Below are 12,626 nucleotides of genomic sequence, written 5' to 3' on the forward strand. Positions count from 1 at the left end.
TCTGAGCTGACTCAATTTTCTTATTCTTCTGTCTTTCGGTGTACGAAGTCACATTGCCAAATCAGTTATGAACTATGCTGCCATCGTAATCATTTGTTTCCTATAAATCCACACATCTTGCAACTCTCATAACATCACCTTTTCCTTCCTTTTTTTTTTTTTTTTTTTTTTTTTTACTTCATATATTTTACCGTTTATCTTATTATACATTATACTTATCCTCTTAACAACAGTTTTGGTTAGTAACAATTGTTCATTTTATCATTATCACATCCATTTTAAGTGCGGATTCTTAAAAATTCAATGTGCAGTTATTTGGAAAACCAATTCGCGGATCATTTATAAAATGTGAAAGTTAGTTTTTTTGAGTGAAGATGGTCAAGGGAGCATCTATGATGAAGATGGCGCTGAAGCTATGGATATAGTCGACGAACAACCAGATCTCTATGCTTTGAAACAGCTGGTTAATTTAGATATATGAACTCTGATTTTTTTATCCACAAAGCCATCCGCGAATTGGCAGTGGAACGACTGTATATATACTAAATTCTTTCCGCTTCCCATCACTTTTCGTTGTTTTTTTCCTTTTTAGGTAATTCTTCCATGTCTCCCAACAACAAGCAACTTCAACGATTGCAAGCAAAATTAGCTGCTGCTAGTAATGAGATACGTAAACTGCAGCAAGAGAATGCTTTATTGCGACAACAACTCGCTCTGTCACTTTCACCACCGTCAACCGTTTCTCCTCCAAATGAATATGCCTCATTACCTACCGCCTCTCCCCAATCTTCTTCATCCACCACCAACAAACGTCCTCACTCGCCAAACAATGTAGCTTCGCCTCCTTCCAAGGTTTCGAAACCCAAATGCAATACTTCTCCCCACAGCCTGACAGCTATTGCTAAGCAGTTCTCGTCACCTACTACAAGTTTCAAATTTATTCATCTACCTATCCAACGCCGACTCCCTTTGCACCAGTTGCGCTCCAACCTTCGCCACTTGCACATCAATACCTGTCGTATTTTGGATATTCAATATCCTGATCGACATGTGGTAAGCCTCCTTATACATTACGGATATGAAAATGAGCTTCGCGACAAATTACGTAAATTTCATATCCTAGTCCGTGATGACTTTGACCCTCTTGACCCAGAGAATGTTCGAGATCCTGAGTTCATCAATGCACTGACCCATCGAAAGGTTGAACATGCCCGCTGGGCATTTCTTCAGCGGCTCGGCCCAGCACTTCGCCGTTTCAAATCACCTCTGTATAAAACAGTTGTTCGCTTCTTTCTTCGTTCCGGTCTAATTGATCGCGAGTATCTAGATTCCTTTGATCTTCCCCTTCCATACACATTCCGCAATGAATGTACCCTTGATCATATATAGGTCTTACAACCTATGACTGTACTCCCCTTCCACCTGTCCCCTTACTACATACATGTTTTTCCATTACTACCATCATTCCTCAATCTTAGCCTCTGTTTTTGACTCCCGCAGCTCCCCAAAACCAGTATATTTTATACAGCCTTCTTCACTTCCTCCCATATCTTTTTTACCCTTGATCTCAAAAGGGGTTTTTAGCTTCCATTCAATTTTTTTTATTGATCTGACCAGGGCGAAAACGATGCAATATTGACATCATGCGCTCAAAGTGGTCATTAATTTTTATAAATAAAAATCAAAATTTAAACGTATATATACTAAATAAACTTTATAATCCCCTTTTTCCCTTTATACCTTCAAAAGTCGCGCATTCGTGGAAATGGCCAATGAGAGAAATGGACTCAATCTTACCCCAGAACAAATTGACGCACTCTATGCTGAGTTTGCTAGAAGACAAGCTCAGGAACAAGAAGAAAAACAATGAAGAAACAACCTTCCAGTGGAAAGCATTACCGAGCTGGACAGCGTTACAGAGCAACAGCAAGAAGAAAATTTCAAGCGTTTCAGAAGGGACACAAAACGATATAAACAGGGAAAATGGACAACTCCTGAGAGAGTCAATAGTGAGCTATACAGAGAAATCGGCAAGCATAAATCCGACACCTCTGATGTTATCTCGAAGATATACGAGATCACTGAAACCACTCGTTTTCAAGCCAAAGTGGCAACAGAGATATTTGAACAACTCCAATATGTCCTCCAACAGGCCGCCAGTTTGGACGAAGCTAGAACGATTATCCACCGAACAACAGATCCAGAGGCTGTGGAAACAGCTATGGCGACAATGGAAGATCACGTGGATACCGAGGAAGAGGAAGAGGCTCTTTTTTTGGAGGACGGGGCTCGAGTGGAGTCCCCAGCACGTCACACAATTCAACGAACAACAGCAACAACCAAAACAACAACAATACTCAATCTCAGCAATAAACCACGTAAACGAAGAATCCACAAAGCCAAAAATCGACGTTCAGCACTACAGCACTCCTTCCGACGGTATCAAACCCGGAGGAAGACTTCAACACTTTTATCAAGAATGGACGCAAACAACTACCCATCAATGGCCTTTGTCAGTAGTCAGAGATGGTTATCAAATTCAATTCAACTCAACACCTCAGCCTTGGCGACTCAAAATGATTCAGCTCAATCCAGTGGAACAACAAGCAGTCAAAGAGGCAGTGCAGAAATTTCTGCAAGCAGACATTATCGAAGTTTCCCCTTCTCAGAGTACGGATTGCCTGTCAAATTTTTTCACGATCCAAGAATCAACAAAACGAAGACCGATTTTGGATTGTCAGAAGATCAACAATTATATCTAATGCCAGCATTTCAAAATGGAAGGAATCCCAGCTCTCAGAGAAATAATGGAAAAAAACGATTACATATGCAAGTTAGACTTAAAAGATGCATACGCAGTAGTAGGCCTTCATCCTCAATCTCGCAAATACTTAACCTTCATGAATCAAGGAGTAGTATATCAATACAAGACCCTGGCGTTTGGTATGAGTGTGAGTCCACGTGTTTTTTCAAAAATGATGCGTTTTGCAGTAGAACAATTAAGGAAAGAAGGGATTCGATTTGTTTACTACCTGGACGATGTCTGCCTGCTAGCCAAGACGAAGGAAGAGATGAGTCAAGTCAGTTCAAGAGTAATCAACCATTTGACATCCTTAGAATTTTTGATAAATCAAGAAAAAAGCATATTAACGCCATTGCACAAACAGGAGTTTCTAGGCTTTGTATTCAATTCGGTCAAAATGAAGATTACAGTACCATTCAAGAAAATCAACAAGTTGATCAGTCGAATCAAACAAGCTCTCCAGACACAGACAAGATCCTGCAGATGGTATGCCAGCCTAATTGGAAAAATGACATCCATGATTCCGGCAATTGGGGAGGCTTTATTACATATCCGACATTTGCAGAGAGATTTAGCACACAGCTTACATCTACATCACCAGAGATGGGAAGCACCTTTTCTCCTTTTGAACAACAGTCGCACAGAGTTGACATGGTGGTTGACCTATGTGACCGACATGAATGGTTTACCAATTCAACGGATAGACAATCCAACACCAGCAATTACGATCCACGTAGATGCATCCGATATAGTTTGGGGAGTAAGTTCACCAGAAATCGAAACAACCGGATGTTGGACCGACGAGGAAAAGACACAATCTATCAACGTTCGGGAGTTATCAGCCATTTTGTTCGTACTTCAACTGCACGGGGAAAAATACAAAAACAAAACAATACAGTAGCCGCTCTATTTAAGGGTGGCCAAAATGTTTGGAATATCCACCCTTAAATACAACATACCCTTAAATCCAATTTCGTAGCTGTTAAAAAATTGAAGTCACTTAATATGTATTGTTGCTACATTATAGACATGTTTGTACAACATGTTTCCACATAGGCCACTGTCGGTTGGTATAGATTTGGTAATTGTGTAAGGACATTAACAAATCAAAACTTGCTTAAGACTTGATCAAAGTTGCTGGAAGGATAATATACGAGTCGTAGACTCAAAATAATTTTGATGAGAATAAATATACGACAACAAAATTTATTTTCTTTCTTTAGGTTCTATCTAATAATAAACCAGCACGCCTTTCTTTCTCAAAAAATTGAGCTTTTGGATCAACAAGCTGCTGGCCAGCTTAATCAAACAGAATTAGGTGAATGGGCTATGAAGAAATTCAATTTAGATCAACCACTTGCCCAACAGACTATATCAAACATTCTCAAAAATGCTGAAACGTTATATAGTGATAGTAATGTTGTCAAAAATGGTAAAAGTCTAACAACAACACGATATCCTCAACTTGACTTCTGAAAACATTCAGAACGAATTGAGGAAGATAAAAGAACTTCTTGGGCCATATGATCCTGTAGATATCATGAACTTTGATGAAACAGGTTTATATTACCAGCAACCACCAAGAAGAATCATATGTTCCTCCAAGCCGCTTGGTGGCCTAAAAAAAAGTAAAACTCGTCTAACGGTTGGATTGCTCTGTAACTCGGATGAGACTTATAAAGGACAGTCAATTGTTATCGGACAACACAAGAGCTAATTTGTTATCCATGACTGCAATTGGAAAAAAAAAAAAAACATGAAATTGAATACCATTATTCTACTAATGCTTGGATGACAACATATGTGAAAAAGTTAAATGTTGCCTTTGGAAGACAGAATCGAAAAAATTGCTCTTCTTTTGGATAATGCGTCCGTTCATAAAAGAAGAATTCCGCTCAACAATATCAAATTGTTATTTCTCCTAGCAAACACGGCTAGCAAGTCACAAGCTCTTGATGTAGGTAGCCTATTATTTGTTGATAAAATGCTATATAAGCTGTCTTTTTATTTTACAGTTTTCTCATTCATATTTTGTATACACAGGAATTAGTGACAACTTTAAGGCATACTTCCGAGCCTAGCAGTACGACCGTGCTTTATGTCTGTACATCAGTAAAAAGTCACCCATAAATAGAAAGTGCCCTTAAATCAGACACCCTTAAATAGAGCGGCTACTGTATAGAAAATATTGATGTTCTCAAGTAAGCAAATTACTATATCAGTTATGCTTAACACTTTTGTATTAATATTATTTTTTCCAGTCAAGAATGTTCTGGTGTAAGCTCTAGTAAAAGAAAAAATAAGGATCGTTCAATTGGAGGTATTGAAATGCAAGAAAGGAAGAAGATGGGTTATCGATGTGATATGATTTTTTGTGAAAATCGAATTGGTCATGATGAAAGTGTTGAATATGGTGCTTCAGAAGCAGGAAAATTGTACGATGGCGACGAAGGGACAAAAAGATTGGAAGAAGGGTCTAAAAAGCTATCCAAGTGTCTGAAGGATATGTTGGACCATTTATTACTCAAAAAAGATGATAGATCAAAGATACAAACAATTGGATTTGTTCATTCTGGTCTTGAATCATTTTTTATGACGGCGGATCGCCCTGTTAAATATGCGACAAGGATAATCAAATCAAGGAGAACCCATATTTCCAATGATATTTCAGGATTTGGTTCAGCCGTTTTACCCACTCTCTATTCTGCGTGGATGGCTAAAGAAGTTGTTAAAAACGTAAAAGATATATTGTATGCATCCGTTGAATGCGATAATATTGAAAACTTAAGCTGGTTAGACGACTACTGGGATGAAGAAAGAAATGAAGCTATTATACCAAAAACATCAACGTCAAGTGATCTTCGTGCTGGAAAGAAGAAGATCAAAAGAACATGATTAATATAAATAATAAATAGTAAATAGGGGTGAAACCTCTTTATAGTTTGAAGTAAGAATGGTTTATTGTCTTATTTTCTGGAAATTGACCATAGGATTCTCGACGGAAATTGCTCTGTTGCAATACTTATAAGTATCAAACCAAGATATCTCTCAGTCCATCAACAATAGCAGTAAATTGGACACGTTGTAGCTTAAAGATTATCAACTAAGAAGTTTGTTCCATCTCACAAAAAATTGACAGCTTGAGTGCACTAAAAAAACCCTTAATTGGTCAGGTAGAGATTTTGAGTTTCCTGAAATGAAAGGTTATTTTATTGTCATGGATAATGCTCCCATTCATATTCCTCAAGTAATTGATCCGATAATTATAAGCAGAGGCTACCCCCTTACTCACCCGAACTTAACCCAATCGAACAGTTCTGGGCTATTGTAAAAGGAAAGGTAAAACGTAATAAGCTCATCGATTTAGAGTCATTTACTACGCGCATAATTGAAGCTAGCGAAGCTGTACCCGTTGAACACCTCAGAGCCTTTATTCAACATTCAGTAAATCAATTTGATAACTGTCTTAATAAGGTCGCTATATAGCTTCTATACAATTACCATAAATAAATTTTCAAAAAAGTGACCAATTGATTTTCAAAAAAGTGGTCAATTGAATTTAAAAATCCGACCAATATTTTCAAAAAAATGACCAATTGAGGGTGGACGTACTGTGTATTTATGAAAGAAGAAAGAAAAGAAAAGAAAAAAGATTAATAATGTGAGGATATAGTAATGTAGACTTCTTAATATTTATGTACATCTATTTAAAAAGATTGGTAAATGGTTTGTTTGATTAAAAAAGAATAAAAAGTCTCTATTTTTATTGATCTTGTCTAACGAATGGTGATGATTTAAGGGCCATAAAAAAGTGCTTCATAAATAATATTATTGTTGGCTATAAATGTATATGCCATCTTGTTCATCTTTACAAACTAAATTTAATTCAGGTATTTCATTCAAATTGAAAACTAGGCTAATGATCTTTGCTCCCTTTTTATAATGCTTCAATAACAAATCTGAAAACTTATCTGTATGATCAGGTAACAGAAATAACACAATCACTGTCCACTGTGTATCTGCTGGTAAATTCAATAAATCGCCTGCAATAAATGAGATTCTTGACTGTTGTTCTGTCGTTAATACTTGCTTGGACAACGTGTTCGATATCTCAACCAATGCCTTGTCTGATTCTATTCCAACCGCTCGCTTCACATCAAATTCAGAGACGGCAGCTGTCACAAACCGTCCGTCACCCGAGCCTAGATCAACCAGGACATCGCTTGAATTCACTTGAGCCATAGTGAGTGCCTTGATTACTCGTTCTGCTGAAGTTGGACAAAAGGGTGCAAACGTTGTGTCGATACCTTCAAGATAGGCTGGGAAGGGATCTTCGGTATTTTGGTCTTCAATTTCGTGATCTGCATTTTGATACACTTTTAAAAAAAGGCTTTTTGACATTTTTAATAAAAAAAAAAGAAATAGAAAATTATTAAAAAAAGGGTCCAGTGAAGACTGCTTTTTCAGTTGATGGGTGTTGTTTAATTGTAAAGGGGTTTATGAATACAATATTAAAAACAAGTATTTTGTATGACGACGAAACAGCAAAATAAACTATGAAATTGGTAATGATAACCAGGCAATCATCATACTTTTTATTACAAGATACAAGTTGACTTGTTCGTAACAAAAAATTATTTCTTTTTCCTTTTTTTTTTTTTTTTGATAAAAATGTCAGTTAGATTCATTCGTTCATTTCATCATAAAAGAATACCAAGTTACAAGGGTTATTGGAGCCGAATATTAGAACAACCTACAACTACCTCAAAAGAAGATTTATTGATAAAGAAACCGTTAGCTATACCATTTGAGACAACAATAGAAGAAGAATTACAACCGACAGTTAAACCAAAAGAATTTGTTTATTTAAAAGGAAAGCCAAAAGAACTACCACAGAAACCAGAACCACCCACAAATTGCTGTATGAGGTAAGGAAAATATGAAAAAAAAGGGAGAGAAGAGAAATAAATTAAAATGAATTTGTAATCATGTAGTGGCTGTGCTTATTGGTAAATAATAAAAAGATAAGGGTACAACTAAATTAATAATTGCACTACAGTGTGTGGGATATATATGAAGATGACATAGAGGATTATGCACAAAAAAAGAGAGATTTAATACAGCAATTTAGGGAAGCAGGGGAACAAGTACCAGTCGAATTAGAATCGTTAACAAACGATCCATTAGAAGAAATAGATCCAACAATGAAAGCCTTTTTAGAAATGGAAAAGAAACTTAAATAACATTTTTTTATTCTATAAAATATGTAGTGTGTTTGTATATATGTGTATGTGTGTATATAATAATGCAGTGATAATGCTTAACTCCAAACATCTTCTTGGTATCTGCCAGTGCTCCTCAAGTTCTTTACATAATCTTGTGATTTTAATTCATCTAAACCACCAAATTGTTGTGCAAACTTTACAAATGTTTGGTTTACATCACGAGCCATATTCTTTGCATCACCACAAACATAAACATAAGCTCCCTTCTCTAACAGTTCCCACATGGCTTGTCCATGTTCCATCAATCTATGCTGCACGTATACTTTCTTTCCGGCTTCTTCACGGGAAAATGCTGTGATCAGACGTGATTCTTCTCCCAACACCTCAAACAGTTCAGGCCATTCTTCTTGATAAAGGAAATCCTCAGCTCTGTTACGACAACCAAAAAACAAGATGGTAGGTCCCAATGACTTGCCTTGTTTCTTTTGAAGCACACGTTCTCTCACAAAGCCACGAAAGGGGGCAACGCCTGTACCAGGGCCAATCATAATTACTGGGACAGAAGTATTTCTGGGTAATTTGAATTGAGATCGACGGATGTGAACAGGTACACGGGCCAATTTGCTTTCGACGAAAAGAGAATCGCGAGGACCAGACAAGGAATATTCAGGAATGGTGTTGTTGGGAGTTAATTGGTTGACACGTTCATGAATATGCCAGAGATAATTGGTATTCACCCCATAGACTGTTCTTCCTTCTTCGGGACTGTATTGAAGCGTCACAATGGTTGCAGTAATCATGTTGGGGCTTTCCAGTGAGGAAGAAGAGATGGAGTAATAACGAGGTTGAAGACGAGAAACGCTTTCGATTACCAAGTCAAAGGGAACTGAGGCAAAGGCGCCATTGACATCTAGAGATGCTTGTTCGGCCAGAATTTGTAATACTTCACCCAAATTACGGTTCATGTCACCCACACGTTCACGATAAATATCTTTGTCGGATGAGAGCTTTTGAAGAGCTTCCTTGAGGGGTTCATTAGGTGCATACTTTACAAGAGACATCAAAACTTGTCGAGAGACAGCAGAACATATATCGAGATAATGACGGAACACAGCACGATATGTTGTAGGCACAGGGAATGGAAACCGCTTGGACGCAGCAGGATCAATGGATTCTACATGAATTACAGTATCCAACTTGTGTTGTAAGCCCAAGACTTGAGCAAGACGATTGACTTCTACTTCATTATTAGTTGGCCAAATAGCGACATGATCACCTGTTTGGTAAGAAAGGTTTGTGCCAGAGATATCAATTTCAATATGAAGGCAATGTCTATCACCACCCTTGAAAAGGTCTATTGAAGTCATTGGAGCATTATAAGGACGTTTAGCATCGTAAACAACAGATCTAGAAACAAAACAAATAAATATAAACAATCACATGTAAAGAAAACAGACTTACGAGCCATCTTTAAGCCATTCACCAATTTCACCCAGATAGACTTTGGCTTGATCATACACCGTTAATTCATTCATCTTATAAATAGCTTGATGAGATCCATCCTGCACATATCCACTGTCCACACCCAGAGCTTCACAAAATGCTGGCCACATGGATTCCTGCCATGCCAAAAAATCTTCTTCCATCGTGCCATCATCATCTCCTTCTCCTCGTTCACCAATCCTCCTGGCACCCAATTCAATCAAGCGACTGTCCATTTTTCTAATCACTTCATTGTAATGTTCATACGTTTTATTACCGAGACCAAAAGCAATATATCGAAGGTTTTCAAGGCGATTGGATGCAGAAGAAAAGGTGGGTGATTCGTCTGTCAAGAGATTCCAAAGTTCAACTGCATTATCGGTGGGTTCACCTTCACCATAGGTAGACATGATAAAGAACACCAAATAATCATCAGGTACAGTATCAAGATAGCTGAGATCATATTGTTCAATGTCTGCCGTCATGGCGCTGACACCATACTTTTGTGTACATTCCTTCGCCAGACGTGCAGCAAAATCTTCGGCTGTACCTGTTTGTGAACCATAAAAGAAAATAACTCGACGTCCCTGATTAAAACATGTTATAAAAAATCAATGTATTCACATTCTATTTTACCTGCTGCTGCATCACTTTGACAAAGTTGCGCTCTTGTTTTGGGCTTTCTTGTTCTATCTCGGCTTTCTTTGTACTGGCAGTAGTCGTATGAGAAAGTCGACTGCTGACTTGATTTTTGATAAACCAAGCGATGGTGCCAATACCAAGGGTACCCAACAGTACTATTTCTAGATTTTGATACAAGTGTTGTGTATTATTGCGAATCATATTTAAAAAAAAGTGAAAAAACAAACAAAAAGAAGGAGCAGGAGGCTTTATATATTGATCTTCTTGTCTCACGGCAAAACATTTGCCGAGATAACCTTATTGGTAACAACGGGGAGTTTCGCTACGCAATTTGATCTTTATGGAAAATTCTGGGTTGCGTCAGGCTAAACTTTACTTTTTTGTCTTTTATTTTTAGAAATCACTAACTAAACTCAATTTTATCGGATTCTGCTTTATAACTTACACGAGATGTTGGAAGCAAGGCTATAAACCCTGCTCTGTGCCTGTAGTTATAATATTTCATATGATAATGAAATTGAATTGTCTGTTGTCTATATATTCTTACTTAACTGCAGGAAAGGTTTCCTATTCTGAGATGCACTTGTTAAAAAATCTCTTTTTCTTTATTATCTGTCATATCAAAATATGGATCCATGCCTGAGGACTTTCTTTTGATTTAATGATGAAAATGAAATAGGCACATTGAGAAATATTGAAATTAAGAAAGAAGATCAATAAGAGGCTAATGCGTTATATTCTATTTAAATATTAATGAAAACTAATTTTACATGATATGGATGAACACAATAATGTATGTGGCAGTACGTACAGCCTCATTGTTTTTTTTTTTACATCAGTCAAAACTGAGACCTAAGTATTATATTATTGGATGAGGAAGGAGGTACAGGGCACATAAAGGGGACATAAAGAATTATTATCAGATTGTCATCGACTGGAAATATAAAATCATTAAGCACTATGAAAATTTGACATTAACAGTCAGATAGTTTACTTCCATGGTAACATATCCTACAGTGTACACCTTAATAGTCTTTACTGCTTTATAAAGAACATTATTGCCAGTGCTATTAAACATATCCTTTGAAGTTTTACGTAATTAAATTGCTTTCCTTCAAGGCTTTGATTCAGTAAGGCCCATCATACATGCATTCGATTTTGTCTGGATCAAATTTGAATGAAAGTTCATGGCTATCAGCAAGCGATTGTAGTATCAAATCATGTTTTAGGTTTCCTTTATTTATTTATTTTTATTATTTCTAGGAGACTCAGTATATTTAAACCTCTTAATACGTTCCATATTCGTAAAAAATTAACCGCTCTTTTAAACTTTTATTTTGAATTAATAGGCCATTGCGCATTGAATCACGGAGGCTTTGTTTTTCCAGAACTTCTATCCAATTATTTAAATCGATTCGCATTAAACACTAATAAATATTCGTTTAATTGTAGATGGGCACGAAATAACCCTAGCATTATTTAAAGTGGGGATTTTTCTATAGCAAAGTATATGACACAAAGTGGAGTTTGTCCGTTTATTTCATTAACAAATAAACAGAGAAAGGAAGAGAATAACAAATGAAACATACTCTTTTGTTATTTACAGTGCTTTAATTATATGATGCCTTTTATTAGCCTTTTCAAATACAAACACGTTTTCTCTGTCGGAAATATATTGCCATGTTTCATGAGAAAAGTACGGGAAAAGAGTAGCATGTATACCATAGCTACGTAAAGAAATGATGGATCAGATAAGTGAGTCAAAGGTACGCCGAAAGCTATTAGCCAATGTCTCGGGGTAATCCGTAGACAGATCTCTGACTACGCATATTTTTTGAGTCACTGCTTATCGAAAGCCTCCTGAGCTTTCTCCTTTTTACTCAGCAATTTCTACTTCCCATAGAACATTCTCTGTTTTTATATCACCAGCTAACTTCAACACAAACAATAACAATATTTTTTTGCCTAAGCCAATTGAGCTTGCTACTTTTGAATTATAAATTTTAATCTCAGAATATTGGATTGATTCCCCTCCTTTCATCGGCTGATGGAGTGGGGCACACAATGAGAGAATGATTGAGGAACAGGCAACATCCATCAAAAAAACTCCCTCTCTTTTTTCATTTTGATAAAATGGTAAACAGATGCAAAATGGACGGATGGATGGATAGATGGATTAACTTGTGTACATAGCCTTCTCAAAAGTCATTCATCACCAAGGTTAAGCTTGGCAAGGCCAAGAAGCAAAACCGTCCTTTGCCTCAATGGTTCCGTCTCAAGACTGACACCAAGATTCGGTAAATACATTTAAAAAAGTTAATGAAAGCATCGATTAACATTACTTTTTTATAGTTGGAACGCCAAGAGACGTAACTGGCGTCACACCAAGTTGAACATTTAAGCAAATTATTACTTTGGAACAGAATTATTTTTTTTTGCTTTGTAATTAAAAAATACAGCAATGCTTGAATGAT

General features: G+C 36.7%; 7 protein-coding genes across 7 annotated transcripts; 5 read left to right on the forward strand and 2 right to left on the reverse strand.

The window, feature by feature from the left end:
- Positions 1 to 603: 603 nt before the first annotated feature.
- On the forward strand, positions 604 to 1,389 carry RO3G_02470 (uncharacterized protein; the record flags this gene model as incomplete). The annotated part of the gene is made up of 1 exon (XM_067657061.1): positions 604 to 1,389. The coding sequence occupies one exon, from the start codon at positions 604 to 606 to the stop codon at positions 1,387 to 1,389; it is 786 nt and encodes a 261-aa protein (XP_067513162.1).
- Positions 1,390 to 3,845: 2,456 nt separating this feature from the next.
- On the forward strand, positions 3,846 to 4,279 carry RO3G_02471 (uncharacterized protein; the record flags this gene model as incomplete). The annotated part of the gene is made up of 2 exons (XM_067657062.1): positions 3,846 to 3,892; positions 4,027 to 4,279. 2 exons carry the CDS (start codon positions 3,846 to 3,848, stop codon positions 4,277 to 4,279), a joined length of 300 nt encoding a protein of 99 aa, XP_067513163.1.
- Positions 4,280 to 4,901: 622 nt separating this feature from the next.
- RO3G_02472 (uncharacterized protein) lies at positions 4,902 to 5,698 on the forward strand (the record flags this gene model as incomplete). Its single annotated transcript, XM_067657063.1, has 2 exons — positions 4,902 to 4,915; positions 5,065 to 5,698. 2 exons carry the CDS (start codon positions 4,902 to 4,904, stop codon positions 5,696 to 5,698), a joined length of 648 nt encoding a protein of 215 aa, XP_067513164.1.
- Positions 5,699 to 6,489: 791 nt separating this feature from the next.
- On the reverse strand, positions 6,490 to 7,204 carry RO3G_02473 (uncharacterized protein; the record flags this gene model as incomplete). Its single annotated transcript, XM_067657064.1, has 2 exons — positions 6,490 to 6,506; positions 6,676 to 7,204. 2 exons carry the CDS (start codon positions 7,202 to 7,204, stop codon positions 6,490 to 6,492), a joined length of 546 nt encoding a protein of 181 aa, XP_067513165.1.
- Positions 7,205 to 7,474: 270 nt separating this feature from the next.
- Positions 7,475 to 7,816, forward strand: RO3G_02474 (uncharacterized protein; the record flags this gene model as incomplete). The annotated part of the gene is made up of 2 exons (XM_067657065.1): positions 7,475 to 7,731; positions 7,798 to 7,816. The coding sequence occupies 2 exons, from the start codon at positions 7,475 to 7,477 to the stop codon at positions 7,814 to 7,816; spliced, it is 276 nt and encodes a 91-aa protein (XP_067513166.1).
- Positions 7,817 to 8,123: 307 nt separating this feature from the next.
- On the reverse strand, positions 8,124 to 10,353 carry RO3G_02475 (uncharacterized protein; the record flags this gene model as incomplete). The annotated part of the gene is made up of 3 exons (XM_067657066.1): positions 8,124 to 9,435; positions 9,490 to 10,097; positions 10,147 to 10,353. The coding sequence occupies 3 exons, from the start codon at positions 10,351 to 10,353 to the stop codon at positions 8,124 to 8,126; spliced, it is 2,127 nt and encodes a 708-aa protein (XP_067513167.1).
- Positions 10,354 to 12,285: 1,932 nt separating this feature from the next.
- On the forward strand, positions 12,286 to 12,553 carry RO3G_02476 (60S ribosomal protein L39; the record flags this gene model as incomplete). The annotated part of the gene is made up of 3 exons (XM_067657067.1): positions 12,286 to 12,288; positions 12,346 to 12,449; positions 12,505 to 12,553. The coding sequence occupies 3 exons, from the start codon at positions 12,286 to 12,288 to the stop codon at positions 12,551 to 12,553; spliced, it is 156 nt and encodes a 51-aa protein (XP_067513168.1).
- Positions 12,554 to 12,626: the final 73 nt, after the last annotated feature.

This window comes from Rhizopus delemar, genomic scaffold (assembly GCF_000149305.1).
Source record: "Rhizopus delemar RA 99-880 supercont3.2 genomic scaffold, whole genome shotgun sequence".
Taxonomy (NCBI): Eukaryota; Fungi; Mucoromycota; class Mucoromycetes; order Mucorales; family Rhizopodaceae; genus Rhizopus; species Rhizopus delemar.